This window comes from Megascapheus bottae, chromosome 33, assembly GCF_031878675.1.
Source record: "Megascapheus bottae isolate mThoBot1 chromosome 33, mThoBot2.hap1, whole genome shotgun sequence".
Classification (NCBI taxonomy): domain Eukaryota; kingdom Metazoa; phylum Chordata; class Mammalia; order Rodentia; family Geomyidae; genus Megascapheus; species Megascapheus bottae.
In genome coordinates, this window is record NC_143541.1 from 2,901,583 (window position 1) to 2,924,216 (window position 22,634).

A 22,634-nucleotide genomic window follows, 5' to 3' on the forward strand; every position below is an offset into this window, starting at 1 on the left:
CCTGTCCTGGGGTTGGGGCCTAAAACAGCACCTACCTGTTAACACAAGAGCTCCTTTTATTTTCCTCTCCAAAATGGTCAGACTGCACTCCTGGAAAGGGAGATTTCAATGAGTGTATATCCATCCCCACTGTCTTAGATTTGGTGAAATGGACAGGGAAGTGGGTAAACAAGCCTGCAGTAGGGTGGGATAATAGTGGGCAGCTGTTCTTAATAACTTCTTTAACATTCTAAATATTTAGCTGTTCCCTGGGCTACAATCTTTGGGCTTTTCTAATGAGAGAATAAAAGCCAGACACTTCATTATGGTAGTATAGTGCTTTTGTTTCCTGTTGATAAGATCCTCAGGAGTTCTGCTGGTGTGAGAAGCATTTGAATGTGTGAGGTTGAGTTGTTTCTTGGAGTTCTTTTGTTGATTCTTGGCTGTGTGGGTCCACACAGAGCCAAAGATTAGATCCTGCACTGACCTCCCCTTAGGATAAGGTGCAGACAAGGAGAAACTGGCCCACCAATTCTTCTTGATGAGGTTGGTTTAAAAAAAAAGAAAAGAAGGAAGGAAGGAAGACTGGCAGATTAAAACCTTGTAAGCCAGATCTGACATAGGAGTTAGTTTGGAATGATGCATGGATGTTGGTGGGTATCACAAACTCCCTTTGGGCCTGTACAGTTGAGGAAACTGAGAGGCAAATACTGGTTTCATAACCCCAGGCAGTGGAGCTGTGCTATGAACCTTAAACATGCCTAAGATGGAGGGAGAGTGGAGAGGAAAGAGGGATGGTAGGAAAAATAGTTATTATACTACTATTATTTTTGTCCATTAGTGATAAAATGATAAAAGGAAATGATGTGGTTGCAGACAGAGATGAAAAAATGTGGGTATTTGGGAAATTGTTAGATGTTGGGCTGAGTTCCCTTGGAAAGCTGTATATTGAAACACTTGGAAGGAGGGCAATAAAGAGAAACAAAACCAGACTAAACCATGCAGAAGGTTAGCTGTGCCGAGCATCAGGCTTATCGTGTACCTGAGGTATAAATTGATCATGAGTGACTTCAAGGCATTTGAGCAGGTTCAGAGGTCAGGCTGTTCTCTCCCTGAATGATGTGAAACTTAAAGGGCAGTTAGTCTGACAAATGGTGGAGGCCTCTCACACATCCTCAAGCCTGCCTGCGTAGCCAGTGATGGAGAACATTTTCCTTTTTCATTTCTTTCTTTAGATGTGTTTATTGTGCATGTGAATGTGGTGGTTAAAAGCCCAACCTGCTCTTTGATTCATCCACAATAAGTACAGAAAATCCTATCAAGAGTTCCTTCTTCCCAGGAAGGGAAAGTTCTTTTTTTTTTTTTTGGTCATGGGGCTTGAACTCTGGCCTGGGTGCTGTCCCTGAGCTCTTCAGCTCAAGACTACTGCCCTACCTCTGGGCCTGGGTGCTGTCCCTGAGCTCTTCAGCTCAAGGCTACCACCGTACCTTTGAGCCACAGCCCCACTTCCCATTTTCTTTCTTTTTTTTTAAGATCTCTACTGAGAAGTAATTTTATTCATTTACTCTGTCATTCATTTTTGGTAGAACTGGGGTTTGAACGCAGGTCTTCACCTTTCTAGGAAGGACTCCGCCAGTCCCTTTTGTGCATTGGTTACCTTTAAGTTTAAGTTTTTCTTTTGGCCCAGCCTGGCCTGGACCATGATCTTCCAATTTATACTGACAGTCTTAAGAAGGTGACAAGCACGTGCATTATACCCAGCTTTTTATGTTCAGATGCTATTTTTCAAACTTTTTGGAGGGTGGTCCAGATTTGTCTGGTCTGGAACCATGAGCGTCTTTATCTCCCCCCTGCCACGTAGCTGAACCACTTCCCATTATCTAGTGATTGATTGGAGATAAGTCTCTCAGCTTTGTATTGCCAGGGCTGGCTTTGAACCTTGATCCTCAGATCTCAGCCTCCTGAGTAGCTAGGATTACAGGTATGAGCCACTAGGGAAAGTTCTTTGTGTTCCTCATGAAGACCATGAAAATCACTGGAATTGACAGTGGCACCTATGAAAGCATAAAGAAGTTCCTTTGGGGGAGAATGGGCATCCTTTCTTGCAGATGCTCAGAGGTGAGGGCATGGTTGCATATGAGGGGAAGAAATGGGTAATTCTACAAGAAAGGCTTCTTATTGTCCTCAAATTATTTTCAATGAGAAAGACCAAGGTGGAATTGGAAGCATGGCCTAGTGGTAGAACGTTTGTGTAGCATTCACAAAACCCTGGGTTTCATTCCTCACTACCACATACAAAGAAAAAACTGGAAGGTGCTGTGGCTCAAGCGGTAGAGTGCTAGCCTTGAGAAAGCTCAGGACAGTGCTCAGGCTTTGAGTTCAAGCCCCAAGACTGGCAAAAAAAAAAAAATAACGGGAGGAGACCCTGAGAGATACTCAGGCAATACAGTTTGACAGACATTGACTAGAACTGAAAGACTAGGTCTGACACTAATCCATTGAGGTAAAACTAACTCACTTCACAAGAGAGTTGGGAGAAACTCACATGGCCTTTTAGCTAATAATGATCTCATGGAAATTCTGCAATTTTTTTTAACAAGGAGCTATTAAAAAAAACGAAACAACAAATACCAAATATGAACAACAGGAGGAAAAAAAAAACCCCACCCCAACCAAAATAAAAGTAGGTCTCGAGTTAGATTTCTAGGTCAAGCTGTCCTCATATCATCTCATTAAGGAATCTACCCAACAGCAGTGCTCCATCTTGCTTGCTGTTAGTCTGATCTTTAAAAAATAAGGTGCATTGGACTTGTTTCATTTCTACTATCTAGAAGTCCATGTGCTTGTTCTTTTACTTCATTTTTACAGTGTTCTCTTTGTGAATACATTGAGGCCTGGTCAGTGGCATAATTGACATAGCTTTTATGATTCTGTCCCATTGTATGATATCAATGGATTCTGGGATGATTGCTAATGAGGATGAGCTGCATCAACTCCAGAAACCACCTCTTGAAGTTGGAGAGTCCCTACACTGAACTCAGATTCTAATGCTTATTTGTCATCATTTAGATATATTCTTGTATATTCGGGACATTTTCTTGAGCATTTTCTAAGTTCAAAGTATGTAGCAGTTACTTGAGATACAGCAGTGAACACTCTGTACCCAAGAGGTTTAGGAGGGAAACAAACAAGTATTATAGTTCAATAGGTAGTACATGCTGTGGGGGAAAAGCAAAGCAAGATAAGGAGGACCAGAAAATAAGCATTGACAAGGATGTAGGTTAAGTGGGAACCCATGTGTGTTGCTGATGGGGAGGAAAGTTTGGTGGTTGTTCAAGATATATTTAAAAATGTTAAATGACTCACTATAGGATTTGGCACACACACTTAGGTCTTTACCTAAGAAGTTGAAAGCAGGGATTTGGAGCAATTATGTCTGTACCTACATTGCACACCCCCTTTATTTCACAATAGCAGCAAGGTGAAAACCCAGTGCTTTTTGATGGATGGCATAAATAACAAAATGGGAGCTGTACACGCAATGGAATATTATTTGGTCCTGAAAAAAAGCAGGAAATTCGAATACATATTTACATATGGGTTACCCTGGAAGATTTACTTACGTGACATGGGATAGAAAGGATGTATGCTGTATGATTCTGCTTATGTGGAATACCTTAAGTCGTCAGACTTACAGAGAAGAATAGTAATTGGTTTCTGGGGTTAAGAGGATGGGGAATTTGTTTAATGGGTGCAGAGTTTAGTTTGGAAAATTGAAGTTCTGGAAATGGATAATGGAGACAGGTGCATCACTATAGTCACAAAAATTAGTTGAGGTGAGGGAGAAGGTCTTACAGGTGCTTGCAGAAAAGTTTAAGTTGTAGGAAACTATGCTGGTAGTGTGAACCCTAGCAGAATGGAACACTAGCTGACACACTATAATTAAATCAAGAAAAAGAAAAATATACAAAGCTGCAAGGAGAAGTGACAAGCCACATAAAAAGTGCTGTGTGCCTGTGGCCCATGTCTATAATCCAGGCTACAAAATAAGCTGAGATCTGAGTATTGTGGTTCAAACACAGCCTGGGGAAGGAAAGTCCAAAATACTCTTATCTCCTGCTAAGTGCCAATCATAAATGAAAAAAATAAATGAGCCGGGCACGGTGGTTCACGCCTGCAATCCTAGCTACTCAGGAGGCTGAGATCTGAGGATCAAGGTTCAAAGCCAGCTCTGGCACTAAAGACTGTGAGACCTTTATCTACAGTGAACCACTTGAAAATGGAAAGTGGAGTTGTGGTTCAAGGAGTAGGGCAGTAGTCTTGAGCTAAAGAGCTCAGGGACAATGCCCAGGCCCAGAGCTCAAGCCCCATGACTGATAAAAAATAAACATTTTTAAAAAGAAAGAAAGAAAAAATTTTTAAATGATATTGCTGCCCTGAGTTTGAGCCCCAGTACTGGCACCAAACAAACCAGCAGACTACCAAGTCCATTAGAAGAACAGCATAGGTGCCCAAAGCCTAGTGGTAGAGTGCTCGCCTAGTATGCATGAAGGCCTGGGTTCCATGCCTCAGTACCACATACACAGATAAAGCCAGAAGTGGTGTGCTAGCCTTGAGCTAAGGAACCCAAGGACAGTGCCCAGGCCCAGAGTTCAAGCCCCATAACTAACAAAAAAGAAGTGTCTAATTCTAGCTCTGAAAAATAATAATTGCCAACTTAGATTATTGTATTTGAGAATGTTATCTTTCATTATTGAGGTAGAAATTAAAACCAAAAGTAATTCATGATTATAAATCAGCACTAAAGAAAATGCTTAAAGAAATATTACACATAGATCTGGGCACAGTGGCTCACTCCTATACTCCTAGATACATAAGGCCATATAGTATGATGCTAAATGAAAGGACTTCCAGGATATACAAACAAAAGCCATATAATGAGTGATTGTTGTCCTTAAGGTACTATGTTATCTCTCATCTCTTTTGTTGTCCCTTGGTTATCTCATATTGGTACAGTATCTCACTTTGTTATCTGATATATCGGATATACTTGTATTTGGTTATTTGAAATTGGATTGGGGATAGGGGAGGGAAATGGGGACCAAGACATGAGAAAGGCTATCAATGTATATGAATTAATGCACCTCCTATCCGGCAAATATAATGTAACCCTTCTTTTACTTACAATAAAAATATATGAAAAAAATTTAAAAAAAAAGAATCTCAGATTCTTTACTGCCCGGGCTGACCTTGAACTGCAGTCCTTAGATCTCAACCTCATGAGTAGCTAGGATTACAGGAGTGAGCCACTGTGCCCAGATCTAGGTGCATCATTATAATAATGAGAATATGCCGTAGAATTGTACCAATGCTTCAAACAGGAAATTTCATGTTACAAAAAAAAGGTGTTAATGGAGCACTTGGGAAAGGGGTTCAGAATGTAGAGAGGGTTTTCCATTTTTTATATTAATCCAAATATATATGAAATTACATATATATATATATAAGTATATATGTGGGCTCACAATCATGAATATAGATGGGTGAAAACACACAGTATCTTGCTTTTTGAGTTTGGCTTGCTTCACTCAATATGTGTTCTCCAGTTCCAGCCATTTTCCTACAGATGACATGATTTCAGTTTGCTTTGTGGCTCGGTAATATTCTGCAGTGCCTCCCTACCATCAGCTGTTATGGGCACCAGGGCCGATTCCATCTTTGGTTGTTGTGAGCAGTACTGCAATGAACAGGGATGTGTACATGTCTTTCTGGTATACTGATTTGCTTTCCTTTTGATATATGCTCAATGGTGGTATCGTAAGGTCATAAGGGAAATCTGTTGTTAGTTTTTTATTAAACACTAGCAGTGTATGAGAGCACCTCTTATTAATTAATTTATTTTTGCCAATTGTGGGGCTTGAACTCAGGGCCTAATCACTGTCCTTAGGCTTTCTCCAAGGCTAGAGCTCTACTACTTAAGCTGCAGGGCCACTTCCTCAGTATGTGGTACTGAGGAATCAAACCCATGTCTTTGTGCATGCTAGGCAAGCACTCTACCACTAAGCCATAACTCCCGGCCCTGAGAGTGCCTCTTTCTTGATGGTTACCATTTGCACTTTAGTAAGATGGAATCTTAGTGGGGTCTAGATGAACCATTTCCTTCATATCTAAGGGTGTTGAACATTTCTTCATGTTAGCCATTTTTATCTCTTCTTCTGGGAATTGTCTGTTCTGTTCACTTGCCTATTTGTACATTGGATTATTCTCCCCCCCTCCCCTTTCTGGATCTTCATTCTTTATCTGGTTGCATAGCTAGAAAGTTTTCTACCATTGCCTGGTTGTGTCTAATTCCAGTGATTTAATTAATTAATTAATTTATTGCCATGTAGGAACTCTCTCGTTTGAAGTCATCTCATTTGTCACTTCTTGCTCCCATCCTCTGAAGTTCTATTCACACTTTTACCTATGCTTTATTATTACTTCCAGGCTTTTCTCCACATTTTCATGTAATAGATTGAAAGTTCCAGGTCTTACTCTGAGCTTTTTAATCCAAGGTGAGAGATGGAGGTTCAGTTTTAGTTTCCTGAAGGTGGATACTCTGTTTAGAAAAGGCCTTGACGTTTGAGTAGAGGTCTGAGAGAGTTTGAGTCAGCTATGTCGATAGCTGGAGGAGGAGCTTCCAGAGCAGCAAGTGTGCAAAGATCCTGAAGTAGGATCAGGTGAGTCATGCCAGAGGAGTGTGGCTCCCACTGGGGAGGTAGACTGCAGGTTGGCAGTGATTTCCTTGAGGATTTCTGTGACAGAATCCCCAGTGTGGCTTCAGAATCACGGAACCTTTCAGAAGAGACCGTGAGGCTGGAAGATCACCTACCAGGTGGAAACTGAGTCAGAAGGGGACACCCTAGGATTCTAGACCATCTGGTCCATCACATGCCTTACCTAGGGTTGGGATTCACTGAAGGAGGAAAGGAATCTTCTTCATTGATAGGGAAATCCAACACTTGGTTTACACAGAGTTCTAAGAACCTGTTGGTGATCCTGGGAGATCAGCACCAGCTTTCTGTGTCTTACTACCACCTCGTCACCTGCCTCCACTGCAGGACTACATCCGGGATTCTCCAGATCCCTGAGATGGCGCCTTACATGTGTAAGCCTAAAGCAGTCTCAAATCACATAACTGATCATGTGTGATATTTAACTTCCTTGTAGTTAAACACACTGGGAATTGAGGATAAGCAATAAAACCAAAAGTTGACCCCAGCCATCTGAGCTCAGAGCTCCTAGCCTTGGAGTTTGCACCCCTGTGTGAGGATTATGTGTATATCAAAGTTCTACAGAAGGGGAGTTGATTACCTCTTGGACTCATAGCTCTTGAGTAGCTTTTCTTGTTAATAAAGCAATCTATATTTTAATGTTTTTCCAAGGTATCTGCCCCTTTGGTGGGATTTCACTTGAGTAACAATTAAGTTTGGGACCACTGGGATAGAAAATATCCAGCCTGAGCTTTCAAAGACAGCACGGAGTTCAGCTTCTTTTTTAGTTCATTCTGTTTTTTTGTTTGTTTTTTTTTAGGAAAACTGAGCAGAAATCAGCTCTGATCACCTGTTATTTTATCACAGAGGTACAGCCCAGCAGTCATCTTGTCATTTCTTATCTGTTCAGAGCAAATAATCTTGTGAGATACATAAGGCTGCAGGTACTTAAAAAAAAGCTTGGGTCCTTGAAATACTGAAGCATATGCAAAAGTAGTGAATTGGTATAATGCGTCATCTTTGTATTGATTCATCTCCCTTTGGCTTCAGCTGATTGACTCATGGCTAATCTTGTTCCCTCTGTATACTTATACTCCCTTGTAGTCTCAGGTTATGGAGGTATGTACAAACATACCACCAAATCTTTTCTTTTTATGTTGGTCCTGGGGCTTGAACTCAGGACCTAGGCACTGTTCCTGGGCTTTTGTGCTTAAGGCTAGTGTTCTAACACTCTGAGCCACAGTGTTCTTGACTGCCTTCTGGTAGTTAATTGGAGATAAAAATTTCATAGGCTTTCCTGCCCTAGGTTGGCTTTGAACCATGCTCTTCAGATCTCAGCTTCCCAAGTAGCTAGGATTACAGGCATGAGCCACTAGCCTGGCACACTAATTTTTGTTGTTGTTGTTGTTTTGAGTTAGTTTTTGTTGTTTTTTGCTGGTCCTGGGTCTTGAACTCTGGGCCTGGGCGCTATCTGTGAGCTTCTTTGGCTTAAGGCTAGAATTCTACCTTTTGAACCACAGCGCCACTTCTGGCTTTTTCCAAATAGTTTATTGGAGATAAAGAATCTCAGGACTTTATTGCTGGGACCATCTGCAATCCTCAGATCTCTGCCCCTCCTAAGTAGCTGGGATTTCAAGCAGGACCCACCAGTGCCCAGCTTGTCAGTCATGGGGCTTGAATTCTGGTTCTGGGCGTTGTCCTGAGCTCTTCAGCTCAGTTACCATCCTACCCTTTGAGCCACCAAGTACCACTTCCGGTTTTCTGGTGGTTCATTGTAGAGATAAGACTCTCACAGACTTTCAGACTTCCGGGCCTGGGCTGGCTTTGAATAATGATCCTCAGATCTCAGCCCCCTGAGCAGCTAGGGTGACAGGCACGAACCACCAGTGCCTGGCTCTTAATCTGAAGTTTTTATAGTGACTTTATTCTCTGGGCTTGCTCTCTCCTGTTACCACTGACCTTTGTACTTCCCCAGCAGCCCTAGCCTTCTCTTTTTTTTCAGTAAGTGGAGAGGTTGGCTAAACCACTAAGCCCAGATGACAGTAAAAAGCCCTGGCAGAATTGATTGTATCTGATAAAAATAACGAGGACTTCATGCTTAATTTGGGACTGCTTTTATTGGCTGTTTACATAGAGATAGAAGGAGACCGCAAGCTACCTGTAGAACATACTAGAGTTGTGAAATCACTCAGAGATTTAAAAAAAAAAAAGCTACTGCATGTTAGTTAACTTGATAGCAGCTGCTTTGAGGAACTGATGCATTATAATGTCTCCAAGCCGTTAACAGCAGAACTATAGGCAACTTGGTACAACTCATCCATCACTTGATGACTCTTCAGACACCTGAACGTATGAGAAGGTCATTAGTCTCCATGTTTCTTGGTGTTCATCTCCTTCTCTGAAGGAGAAGCCTTATCTGGGAAGTCATTTTAATTTGCAAAAACATCTTAGAAAAAAAATGCCGGGGGGCCGGGAGTTTGGCCTAGTGGTTAAAGTGCTTGCTTAGCATGCATGAAGACCCGGGTTCGATTCCTCGGTACCACATACCTAGAAAAAAGCCGGAAGTGGTGCTGAGGCTCAAGTGGTAGAGCTCTAGCCTTGAGAAAGTCCAAGGACAGTGCTCAGGCCCTGAGCTCAAGCCCAGGACTGGCAAAAAAAAAAAAAAAAAAAATGCCGGGCGCCAGTGGCTCACGCATGTAATCCTAGATACTTAGGAGGCTGAGATCTGAGGATCACTGCTCAAAGCCAGCCCAGAGCCTCTGAGATTCTTATCTCCAGTTAACCTCTAGAAAACTGGACAGTGGCGCTGTGGCTCAAGGGGTAGGATGGTAGCCTTGAGCTGATGAGCTCAAGAGACAGTGCCCAGACCCAGAGTTCAAATCCCATGACCAACCAAAAGAAAAAAGCAACCTAAGTCCATATGTGGGAAGAGAGCAAGGTACTGTAACCCCCAGGCTTAGGGATGTATGTTGCATGTGTGTGTTGCCCCTACCATCTCTGTATCCCTCTTGCCAAATCCTTCTGTCCTTTAGGATTCAGCCCAAATGTTTTTCCTTCTGAGAAGCTTTTCCTGATTCTTTTTTTTTTTTTTGAAAATTTAAGATTTTTATTTTTTTTCTTTTTATATTTTTTATTGTAATTAATAAAAGGGTTACATGATATTTGCCATATAGAAGGTGCATTAATTCACATACATTGATACCCTTTCACATGTCTTGGTACCCTTTACCCTCCCCCCCCATCTTGGTTTTCCTCCCTTCCCTATCAAATTTCAAATAACCAAATACAAATAAATTCAATATATCAGATAACAAAGTGAGGTACTGTAACAATATGAGATACCCAAAGGGACAGCAAAGGAGATGAGAGATGACATAGTACATTAAGGACAACAATCATTCGTTAGCTTTTCCTGATTCTTGACATTTCTGTCATTTGAAACTCTCTCTCTCTCTCTCTCTCTCTCTCTCTCTCTCTCTCTCTCTCTCTCTCTCCCTCCCTCCCTCTCCTCTCTCTCTCTCTCCCTCTCCTCTCTCTCTCCTCTCTCTCTCTCCTCTCTCTCTTTCTCTCTCTTTGGAGACCTTTTCAATTTTAACCCACAGAGTACCTAAGCATATAAGAAGGGCTCCCAGAATGATTGTTGAATGAAATAATTCATATACATACTCTATCTTAGAAAGTACAGGTTGCTTTTCAGAAGAAACATACATTTTCTGTCCCTCTCTGCCAATCCAGTTGTATGTTTGTATGTGTGCGCATGTGTGCATGTGTATGTGGATGCATGTGCATGTATGTATGTGTGTGCGTGCTATTACTGAGGCTTGAACTTGGGGCCTGAGCACTGCCCTTGAGCTTTTTTGAACATGAGCTCCATTTCTAAATGTTTGCTGATTGATTGGAGATAAGAATCTGACTTTCCTGCTCTGGTTGTCTTCGAGCCACAATCCTCAGATCTCAGCCTCCTGTGTAGCTAGGATTCGAGCCACAATCCTCAGATCTCAGCCTCCTGTGTAGCTAGGATTACAGATGTGAGCCACTGGTACCCAGCAGATTAAGTATTTCTTTTTCTTTTTTGTTGGGGCTTGAGCCCAAGAGCCTGGTCATTGTCCCTGAGCTTCTTTACTCAAGTCTCATCACTCTGCCATGTTAGCCACAGCTCTGCTTCTGACTTTTTGGTGATCAGTTGGAAAGGAAGAGAGAGTCTCATGGACTTTCCTGCTTGGGATGACAAGTTCCAAACCATGACCCTCAGATTTCAGCTACCAGAGTAGCTAGGATTCTTGAATTGGTTCAGAGCAGAGTGTGGTGTGAGCACCATGGCTTTGTATTAAGCTTTGAATGGCCTTTGAAATGCTACTCTGTCCAAGCTCTCTAGAAGACATGCATCTTAGGAGGTGGTAAATATTAATTAAAGGGAGTAGAAGTAAAAATGTGTTAGCAAAACATAGTAGCTGTCAGGCAATGCTGAAACTGACCACAGGATGGGGTCTCCCCAGCACCCAGTGGGAACCGCCTCTTGAGTGCACGGAAAGCATCTCACATCTGTGCATCTGTTTCCTCTTCTGTAGACTGGGTACAAAAAAAAAATCCACCACCTGTTTCAGATCATGGCTGCCAAGTTTCAAATGATAAATCCTAGCTCAGTGGCTCACGGGTTGGGGAGTAAATACATTGCTCGCATTGGGGTGGAGTACTGCGGATATTGAGTGGGCAGAGGCTGGGGCTGGTCTGTTTTTCCCAACACTCCACTGCCCACAGTACAGATCCACCTCCTGCCTTGTCAGCATGCCAGGGCAGGAGACCACCCTTGAATCTATTTCTCAGACTCGGTGAGCCTTGGCTCTCTGAGGATGTTGACTTAACTTGATTTGCTAGTTCTTCATGGCAAAGGCAAAAGGGTGAACTTTTTAATAGAATTAACATTCTCTCCCCCCTGCCCCCCCCCCACTGCTGCTCACCCACTGTGTGACTTCCAGGAAATCATTGGAGCTCAGTCAGGTTGGTCAGTTTTTCCACCTGTAAGGTGCAGAATTTTGGCCAAACGCTCTTTTTTTACAGGCCAAATCTCAAGTCCTCTGGCTAATTTTAAGCTTTTGGTTGGCTTCTGTTTGATCTTGGGATGACATAACAGATGTCAGTATTGGCATCTTGTTTCAAGGAAGGAACAACTTATAGAAAGTGGATTTGTTTGAAGAATAGACTGAGAGATCTGTTTGTAAGAAGGCAGGTAGGTATGTGTGTGTGTGTGTGTGTGTGTGTGTGCGTGCGCGCGCGTGCGTGCATGTGTACGTGTATATGTGTCTGTGTGTGACATAACAAGGGACGTTTAAGTCAGAGAAGTTACTCTGAACTTTGGATTTACGATGGCTATTCCTTGAGAAGGGCCCTGCTTTATGTTGAAACTCCTAAACTGGTGACTTCCTTTGGGACTGGCTGAAAACGAAAGCACAATGTGATTTCCTCTGTTGGTGCAGAGAAGCCCTTGTTCCAGCAGAGTGAGTTAATGTGGTGAAGCCTTGCCACATTTCTGAGGATGGTCCTATCAGCCACTGATGGACCAGAAGGGCCTGGAGGAAGCCCATTTGGGGAAAAGGTGGCATTGTGTCTAGCTCCAAATGATTCTCCTCACCTTCCTTTCACAACACAGAGGACTGTCGTCCAGCTTCTTTGCCTAAAGGAAGTTCCAGAATTAACCTGAGGGTGCCCAAGGAAGAATGCAGAGGCTGTTGCAAAGGAGCCCTTTGTCTCCCTCTGTGTAGAGTCAGTCTGCCATCAAGGTGTTGGGTTTTCTCTGGCCCATAGGTGCAGCCACATTCTCACGCATGGGCCTGGCTGAGGACACACGAAGGAAACCTGTGTTCCTCTGCAGGGAGCTTCTTGACTTCTTGCCAGTTGTTGATCACATGCCAGTGAGGAATCCTTCCTCTCTAGGCAGACTAGTTTCCCACTGGAAGTCTGGTGGTATGGGAAGCTCTCATCTGTTGTTAACCTGCCTGCTGGGAGATGATAACCTTTGTCTCTCAGTCTTTGACCACAGTTCTAAGGTGCCCAGCTGCCTGGGGGCCTCTTGGCTTGCCAGATGCCTTTATGTCTAAGCCCTGATCTTTGCCATATAGCCTCAGAGGAACCTTTCTGATTTTACTGTTTTTAAAGCAAGTGGTCATCAAACTAGTGCTGAACGACTTTGGCAAGGGGCTGTTGCTTTTTAGGGGATAGAGAGGATGGATATGCAGAGAGAGAACAGAGAGGGCTGACAGATTTTCACTGGCTGTGATTCTCAGTGGCAGAATGACTCTAAATGCCATTGTGCTTGGGGGCCAAGTGGCAAAGCTTGGGGACCAAAGAGACTACTCAGTGTTGCCTGAGTGGGCTGTGTGTGTGTGGGGGGGGGTCCCATGCAATGCTGCTGGAGTTCCACTGACCTGTTTAGGTAAATGGATGGCAATGTGTCCTGCTGTGGTATACATGCCTCATTTGGATACGGAGATCCGTAGGGTGACCCTCCACTGTTTGTCAGCCCTGACAAGTTCTAGTTTATGAGAGGAGAAAAAGCAGAGCAGATTAGAAGCTAGAATAAGAAGATCAGCCAAGAATGTTTTCCTCTGTTCTACTTCCTGTGTGCTGTATAAGCCTGTTATTTTCTTTCTCTCATTGAATCCCCAACACTGCTCTACCAGGAAGCCTTCTCATTACCCCATTTCACAGAGGAGGAAGTTATGGGCCAGAAGCAAACAATTTGATCAGGGCACTAACTTCCTATCACAAAAGGCCTACGTGTAAAGCTTTGAACTGTGATCCTCAGATCTCAGCCTCCTGAGTAGCTAGGATTATAGGCGTGAACCACTGATGCTTGGCTTCACATGCTTATTTTTAAATTAGTTACACCGAGGAGATTTTAATGCTACGTTTCCCACATGTTTATTGTATGTTCCAATCAGTCTCAGCCCCTCCATGTTCCCCTCCCCAGCTCTGCCTGTTTTACCCCATTTGTTGTTGTCTGCTTCCCTTCATTAGCAGAGCATATCCTGGGGGTGGACTCTCCCTGGTTTTGTCCTATAGCCCTAGTGCTTAACAGAGCCGTGGCACTAGGTATAGATATCAGTAAATACAGTGAGTAGATGTTGTGGTAGCATCTCTCTAAAGCCCTGGCTGTTCAGTTGAATTTTTTGCATTTCGTCCAGCGTGTTTATACAGCGTGATTAAAATGAGCCCCATTTAAACCAGAGAGCTGCTCTCAACTTGAGATTTACGATGGCTATTTCTGAGATTATTGTAAAAAGGCCTTTCCTTAACATTGAAACTTTGGAGTTGGTGACTTCCCCTAGGCCTGACTAGAGTAGAAAAGCTAATTTGGTTAAAACTTATTTTTCAGTATGTTGGGTAAAAGTGTGAGTCCTAAGTACACAGTTCCAGAGTGAATCTCAAAGAAAAATTCAGAAGTCTTTTTTTTTTCCTCCCTCAAGCTTTTGACTCCCAGGAGTGCTTATTTGTAAAATCTGTTAAGGACCCTCCCCAGTACTTCTGTCCATTTGAATTGTCTCCGTATTTGTCATAATAGAAATAAGACTAAGATACTTTTTTAATGTTTAAAATTAAACATCAGCATAGTAGCTTATTATTATTATTTATTTAAAAAAATTTTTGTCGGTTATGGACTTGAACTCTGGGCCTGAGCACTGTCCCTGAACTCTTCAGCTCAAGGCTAGTGCTCTTTCACGTTGAGCCACAGCTCCACTTCCGGCTTTCTGTTGGTTTATTAGATATAAGAGTCTCACAGACTTTTGTGCCTGGGCCGATTTTGAACTGAGATCCTCAGATCTCAGCCTCCTGAGTAGCTACAATTGCAAGCATGAGCCACCAGTGCCTGACCTCTAGCTTACTTTTTAAAAATGAAAAACACTAGTGTTTTCTAAAACAAATGATACAAACAAGCACACACACACACACACACACACACACACATACACACATATATATATATATTACATATATATATATTACTTGCATGGAGGATTCATACTGGTTATAATAATATCTATGTCAATCTGCAAGGATGTTGTGAAGCCTCGAGAAAATTCTACTGTATGCATGTGTGAGGCTGAACTGAAAAGCAGATTGCCTTGAGCTGTTAAAGAACCTAGTTTTGTACTGGAAGTTTTTCTCTAAGGCTCCTTGAGAGAGACTCTGTGTATCTCAGTGGAGAGCCATTGAGAGGCTGACTCCTGGGATGGAGGCATGATGGAACCTCTGAATGTGGCAGATAGCATTAGAGAGAGGGGAAAGTTGACAGCCCCAGGGGTGGGTTGCTGCCTGTCTTTAAGTCTGAATATTGTATTCTATCCTTTAGTTCAGAAGCAAATGCACAGCTATTTCTGCTGCACACAATTGCATCTCGGCTAAAGCTCCCTCTAAAATACAAAGGAGCCTGAGGAAAAGGTGGGAGCTAGGAGGGCGTGTTTCAGTGAGCAGGATGGTGCCAAACTCATAGCCCAGGAGTGCTGCAGGAGGAGGGGTCACTAGGATTGAGCAAGTACAGGTATGTGTGTATGAGAGAGACAGACAGACACGGATTCCTCTGCCATCCTTACTCCTTTCTTCTTTTTTTTTTTTTTTTTTTTTTTTTTTGGCCAGTCTCAGGGCTTGAACTCAGGGCTTGAGCATTGTCCTTGGGCTTTCTCAAAGCTAGAGCTCTACCACTTGAGCCTTTTCTATGTATGTGGTATCAAGGAATTGAACCTGGATCTTTGTGCATGCTAGGTGAGCACTCTACCACTAGGCCAAACTCCTGGCCCCTACTCCATTCTTCTTGTTGCTTCTGCCTCACATACAGTGTGTCCTATACCGAGGTCTTACCGCTCCTTGATTTGTAATGACCGAGGTTACAGGAATGAAGGTGGAAGCCAACCAGCTTAAAGTGTTTGCAGAGGGTCTGTGATGGCAGCCCAGGCCTCTGGAGATAATTCTGCGAGTGCCAGAGCTGGTGCCGGGGAGATTTTCACTGGGAAGGTAATTGGGTGGTGAAACACCCACGAGGACTTTCCTAGTGGGCAACTAATGGTGCCAAGGCTGCAGACACAGCCGGGATCCCTCAGTGGCACATGAATTGGCCCCATATGAATTCATGCTATCATCTGGATTTCCAGTTCTGGGCCCCATGCTTGCTTTGAGCGCCATAACACTGGAACCACATCCACATCCTTTTTTAGCTTCAGATGAGGTGTGGGTATTTTTGTCTGGCCCAGCCTTGGACTACAATCCTCCTCCCTCTGCCTCTTCCTGAGTCTCTGGAACTATTTGGGAGCCCGTGCTCCCACTCCATTTGTACTCTCAGACCCCTCCTTCGTCTTAGGCAACGAAGGCTTCCCTTTGTTGGTAAAATCCGCAGGTCTGTGATTGTGATGCCCATTCACTGACCTCCTCTGGTCAGTCCTTACTGACAGGTGACGGGTACCTCAGGTAACTTCTTAGTTAAGGAAAGTGTTCTAATTTAGTCTCTGTTTCCAGAGTTCCGAACTTTTAAATCCTGAATTGTGTGTAGGCGGGAGTTAATTTTTTTTTTTTAAGATGAGGAATATAATGCTATCACTTAAGTGAGTGCAGGAGAAATAATAGATGGGAAAATTACAATAAATGAGTTTTCTGCCACAATCCAAGCATGAGAAAAAAAAATATCCAAGACCTGTCGAGCTACTTATAATGAAATGAATCCAGTTCTTTTTCTAGGAGGCTGTGGTTTGACCTGTTTTAACACCAAAGTGGAAGAGGTCCTAAATAATTAAATTACCATCTCTTTGAAGAGCTTCGCCAGTAGGGAACCTGGTTTTGATGTTGGAGGAAGATGGTGGTGGGGGCTGTGAAGCTGGGACCCCTCGCACCAGTGCCAGGGTCAACACTCCCCAGAGCTTACTGAAGGTCTGGGCATCTTGGAGCCTGTGTTTGGTCAGGCATATTCCTAGTGGTGTGGGCAGAGTCAGAAATGTATGTCAGGTGGAGGAAGACAAGTTCTGGGCTGTGATGAGTGAAAACTTGGGAGCAGTCAATGTCAATGAGCCCTTGGTGCAGATGTGGTAACCTGTCCAGCACTTGAGCAGGGTATTTGGTATACCTCTTCATCATAACCCTAGGGGTTGGAAGGCCTACCATCCCTTATTCACTTAGTAGGGAGTAGAGTGCAGAGTCACTCTGTAAGTTGCTTAAGGACACACAGTGGGCACTTCCTGAAACTGTAATTCTCATGCAGGCCTTAAGGTGGGCTTTAAGCATGTCATCCATTATTCCTAAACTGTTTTTGACCTTAGAGGAGAGAGTCACTGGGGCTGAAAGCAAGGATGGAGTGTTCCTGTATTTCAAATAGAAATCTGCTGGAAAGGGCTTTGATCCAACTGTGTAGACTTGGAGCTGGCTCAGTAGAATATAGTCTACTAAAACAGAACCATGTCATGCAGGCTGTAGAACATACAGGGCTACCGTATCCCTGGATCAGTGTCCTGGGTACAGTAGTGAAGAAGACAATGGTGATAGACTCTTGAGAGGGATAGAAGAGAGAGGAATGTCTCAGGCAGCAGGGGACATATGTGCAAAGGCCCAGGAGTAGAAAGGAATGCAGCTTGGTGAGGGATGATGGGGGAGCTGGAATATAGAGAGTGGGAGGAATAGTAAAGAGGATATTTTCCCAACAGGACAACTAGGGAAGATAATTACCTTCCCCTTACAGTAACACATTTGCTCACCATTACAGTACTTTGCTGGCTTTTTATACAGGAGATCCTTTCCTTTATGAAGTGTGAGGTTTTACGCTCTAGAATTCTAGCATTCCACTTTCAGTGGAGAAGAATGAAACTAATAATTAGCACCACCAGGTGTGGTAGCACACGCCTGTAATCCTAACACCAACCTGCTACAGAGCTGAAGTAGAAGGATCATCAGTTTCAGGCCAACCAGGGCTACAGGAGACCCTGTCACTGAATAAACAATAAATAAATAAAACATCTGTGAGGATGCAGGAGCGGACACCCACAGGCCCAAGGCAGAGCTCTGAGGCAGACCACCCAGCCTGCATCCTGTGTGTCACCCCGTTTGTTAGTCCCGAGGCCTTCATGTCCTAGTAGCGTTTTGAAGTCCCAGAACAAGGCAGCTAGCTCTGTAGCAGGTTGATGCCAGCTGTTTTTCTCACAGTGGTCCCCAGCCATTGTGTTGGTGTCACCTGGGCCCTGAGCTGCAACTGCTAGAAGTTCTCAAGCACAAATGGTCCCTGATCAGATAACCAGGCAGGCTCTCCCACCCTGCTGCTGAACAACAGGAAGTCTTCAGAAGATTACTTCAGGCCTCTGGCTCCCAGGCCCTCTTCCCGCCTCTTCCCAGTCCAGCTGGGAGGCCTGTTCTCCCATCTTCCTGCCTCTGTTTTCCTTTCTGGACATAACTGATTATTGCTCCAGGGCCTCTTCTCCCCCATCTCATTAAATGGTAGGCCAGCCAGGGAGACCTCCTAAGGTTTCCAGCTGGACCTGGAGGCCATCTTTCTGGTCTTCTTGTGAGGGGAATTGCTGTCCAGTGCTCCTGGGAAGAAATTGTCTTTGCTCCCTCTTGTTTTGTTGTGTAATTGGAACCCCTGGCAGATTGCCTAGTCAAGGATCGTTGCTTGTGGTGTATGTCCTGGTCTGTGTTTTCAGGGGGAAATGTAAAATGTGGCTAAAGGTTACTTGTTCAATTATCTTGTCTACTTAATAAGTATACTGGTGAAAGGGAAGATGCTTGTTAAGTATTCCACATCTATGGTGGAAAAATTGAGAAGTAGAATTGTCCATAAAGAAAAAAAAATCAGGGCCGGGAGTTTGGCCTAATGGTAGAGTGCCTGCCTAACATGCACAAAGACCTGGGTTTGGTTCCTTGGTAGCACATACATAGGGAAAAGAAAGCCATAAGTGGTGATGTGGCTCAAGTGATAGAGCACTAGTCTTGAGAAAGCCAAAGGACAATGCTCAGGCCCTGAGTTCAAGCCCCAGGACTGGAAAGAAAAGAAAAGAAAAAAAAAGAATTAAAAAAGAAAAAAAAATCAATATTTTTTTCTCCATAATCTTATCACCCAGAGAGTAAGGCTGGCTAAAGGTTTAGTCTGTGTTCCAGTCTTGATGAACAGTTCCACTTAAGAATTAGAGAGGCCTGGCCACCTGTGACTCTAGCTATCCTGCTTTGCTGATTTTCTTGGACTTGCTTGAACATCTTAACCTGAGTTTCCCCAACAATCAAATGGGAACAATGGTATTACTGGTCTCATGATATGGTCATGAGGATTCAGAAAGGGATTTACTTATATAGCTCTTATCACAGGAGGTAGGCATGACAGTTCTTGGTAGATGTTAGGTGTTAAGCTTGGGAGTGGAAGGGTGCATAAAAATTGCTATAGAAATGTAGTGCCCATACAGCTGCTGGAACTGTGAGCTACAGGCAACACTGGTTATGTCATGTTTGCCATTCCAGAGCACTGGTTTGTGTCTGCTGCTTAAGGGTCTGGCACCTTAAGGGACTGTATTCCTTGCACTAAAGGCACAGTATTTCACCTTGTTAGCTGATATATTGTATATATGCGTATTTGGTTATTTGAAATCAGATAGGGAAGAGGGGAAAAAAAGATGAGGGGTGGGGGTGGGGGGAGGGAAATGGGACCAAGACATGAGAAAGAGTATCAAATGTTTGTGAAGTAATACACCTTCTATCTGGTGAATATAATGTAACCCTTCTATACAATAAAAAATATGTGAAAAAAAGAAAGGCTGGGAACCTTTTAGTAAGATAATGTAGATTCAAAGACAGTAGCCCATTGCTGCTTCCTGGTTTGGCCTCAGTTGGGGCTGCATGCCCGTTAGAAGGGCAGGGCAAAAGAAGAGACTGTTAAGGGACTTTGCCTCAGCTTTAGTCTTCTTGCCTAAGCACCTAGCAGCTCTGGCTCCTCCATTGGGGAGTCCTGAGGGGTGACTTTGAGAGGCCAGTGTGAGTAGACACTAATTTGGTCTGACTAAGAATGCTGACACATTGTTTTCCGGTAATTGGTCCCAGGAGTGGGGATACATCTTGGTGCAGAAGTACTTGCCTAGCATGTGCAAAGTTCCAGGTTCAATCCCCACCTCTGGGAAAAAAAAAAAACCCCAACAACCCATTTTGTGTATTCAACTGTATACGCCGCCTGTTTTTGTCATTTACAACTGGTCAGGCTAGGGAGTGTAGCTCAGTGGCCAGAGCACTTGCCTAGTTAATATGCATGGCACTGCTCCTAAGAAATCCCAGGATATGCTGACTTTCTAACTCTTTATGATAAAGTATAATTTTAAGTATAAGCTCATGGGTTAGGGTAGTGATTCAGTAGTGCTACACCTGCCTTGCAAGTAGAAGGCCCTGAGTTCAAACCCTCATACTGCCAATGAATAAATAAACAACTGCTCCTGAAGGAAATATTGTGTCCTTGGGTGTTTTCCATTGGTTTGCTTTCCAGTATAATAGCATCCTTAGAGGAAATGGCACAGGATCCCAGACAGCATTGCCTGGCAGACTGTCCCGCTGCCCTCTCATCCGTGTATGTCTTCCCCCCAAGTGGAGAGATGTGGACTCTTTCCTTTATTCCATGTGACAACTCTTATAGCCTTGAGAAGTGTGTGGTTTCTGGAGAAGAGACTGGAAAGGAGCTGGGGAACGGGGGTCTGTTTTTGACTATTCTGGAGAATTAGCTGCTGCCGAGACCAGGCTCGGTCTTCCTACAGAGCTGAGTTTGTTTTGAAATGTCAGTTTAGCCTTTTGTAATTGGCTCCCATTCCTCAATATTTATGGCCCCAGTGAAAGCTGTTTTTATGAATCACTTCCATATTTTTGTTGTTATTTGTATGTGTTTCTGTTTAATGATTTCTGGGCTATGCAAAGATTTCCCTAGTCATAGGAACATTTTATAGGACTGCCTCTGGCTGTAAGTTCCTGGCCAGAGAACCTTATTCTTACCCGGATGCAGAGGGGTTTGGGCCAGGTGCTGGCTGAGGACCTTTCTGCCCCCGGAAGTGAAGAATGTGAAGGAAAATAATTTAAGTAGCATTTGGGTAAAGTGTGTACACTTACTGAATGTTTAAAAGGCCACTAGGGTTTTGTAGCATTTGGTACCAAGTTTCCTTCTTACTAATGTTGTTCTGTTGCTTTGCTACCCCAGTCCAAGCAACATGGCTTTGCCAGACCAAGTTTTCTACCAGGTGTTTCCTTCTGACTTAACGTTCCCTGAGGCAGACTGAATATGTTAATGTTTCATAAGTCAGACTTTCCAACTCCTTTATCACAGCAGAGCTCTTGGCTCAGTTTCCCGTAGTCATTACAGTCACTGTGTATTATTTAGCGTCCTCAACTTGTGGAATCAGATTCAGGCGTGGTTTTGTTAGAAACAAATGTTATTGTGCTTGGAATATCCTGAAATTAAATAGCACACTGGAAAAGATGTTGCATCTGCTCTCCCTGGGCTCATGGTATTGCTTGCCTGTCAGACTCCTGTTTAAATTTAACCTTTAAATGAGGTACTTTGAAAAATTAAGCTAAGCCAACTCTTGGTGACATTCCCCCCCCCCCCCACCCCGCACCCCGTGGAGCATTTCTTTTCTAATAGTATTGCATATTTCACTTTGTCTAGGATTTTCAAGGAAGACATGTCTGACAAAATGTCTAGTTTCCTGCATATCGGAGACATTTGTTCTCTGTACGCGGAGGGATCGACCAATGGATTCATCAGCACCTTGGGGTAAGAGTACCTAACTTCTCCTGTGGCGGATTTGTTATAAGCACTGTTATGGGTGCTTTAAAAGGGTGACTCTGTGTGTGTGTGTGTGTGTGTGTGTGTGTGTGTGTGTGTGTGTGTGTGTGTGTCACTGTCAGTCAGTGCCAGTCCTGGTACTTGGGGCCCTAGGACCTGTTTCTGAGCTTTTTTTTTTTTTTTTCTTTTTCTGGCTCAAGGCTAATGCTCTACCACTTGAACCACAGCTCTGCTTCCTGCTTTTTGATGGTTAGTTGGAGATCAGAGTCTCTTGGACTTTCCTGCCCAAGTTGACTCTGAACCTCAATCTTCAGGTCTCAGCTTCCCAGTAATTAAGCTTATAGGCGTGAGCCACTGGCGCCTAGCTTAATCACTTTACCAGCTTTTTTCAGTGGAGATTGAAATTACAGATACCAAATTTCCATATCTCTTACACAGAAACACTTATTTTCTGTCAGTTTTGAAGGAATGAAACCTTATTCATGAGGATTCTTTTAATTCAGAATTAGTTAGTTTGCTCTTCATATATAATAGAGATGTACAAACCATACAAACAACATTTAAAGACAAATATTTATGGACCCAGAGAATTGCTTTTAAACTTTGCAAAAGATTTTCTTTTCAAATAGTGACTATCATGTAATAAAAGCAAAGACCAGAGCTTTGCCTTTTGCTTTGAAGCAGGCCCTTTCCTATTATTGGTGGTGGTGGTGGTGTTGCTGTTGTTGTTGTTTTGTGCTGGTCGATCCTGGGGCTTGACGTCAGACATACTACCACTTGAGCCAGAGCTCCACTTCTAGCTTTTAGATGGTTAATTGGAGATAAGAATCTTTCTTGCCTAGATTGGCTTTGACCTATGATCCTCAGATCCCTGCCTCTTGAGTAGCTAAATTGCAGAGTACACTGGAAAGTTTCATACTGCTCAGTTGTGTGTATGTATTTATTTGCTTGTGTTCCCTTCAGTCTTTCTTCATAGGTATAAATATGTGCCACCATACACACCTTCCATAGTCTCCTCCCTCCTCCTTTTTCTCCTCTTCCTCCTCCTCTTCCTCCTCTTCTTCCTCTTCTTCCTCTTCTTCCTCTTCCTCTTCCTCCTCTTCTTCCTCTTCCTCATCTTCCTCCTCTTC

General features: G+C 43.4%; 1 protein-coding gene across 1 annotated transcript in view; it reads left to right on the forward strand.

The window, feature by feature from the left end:
* The window catches only part of Itpr1 (inositol 1,4,5-trisphosphate receptor type 1), a 275,564-nt gene that overhangs the window by 1,753 nt on the left and 251,177 nt on the right, over positions 1-22,634 (forward strand). The window contains exon 3 of the mRNA XM_090323963.1: positions 21,385-21,492. Coding sequence (XP_090180089.1) covers positions 21,401-21,492 — 92 coding nt within the window. The 5' untranslated portion in view covers positions 21,385-21,400. The remainder of the gene's footprint in view (positions 1-21,384; positions 21,493-22,634) is intronic.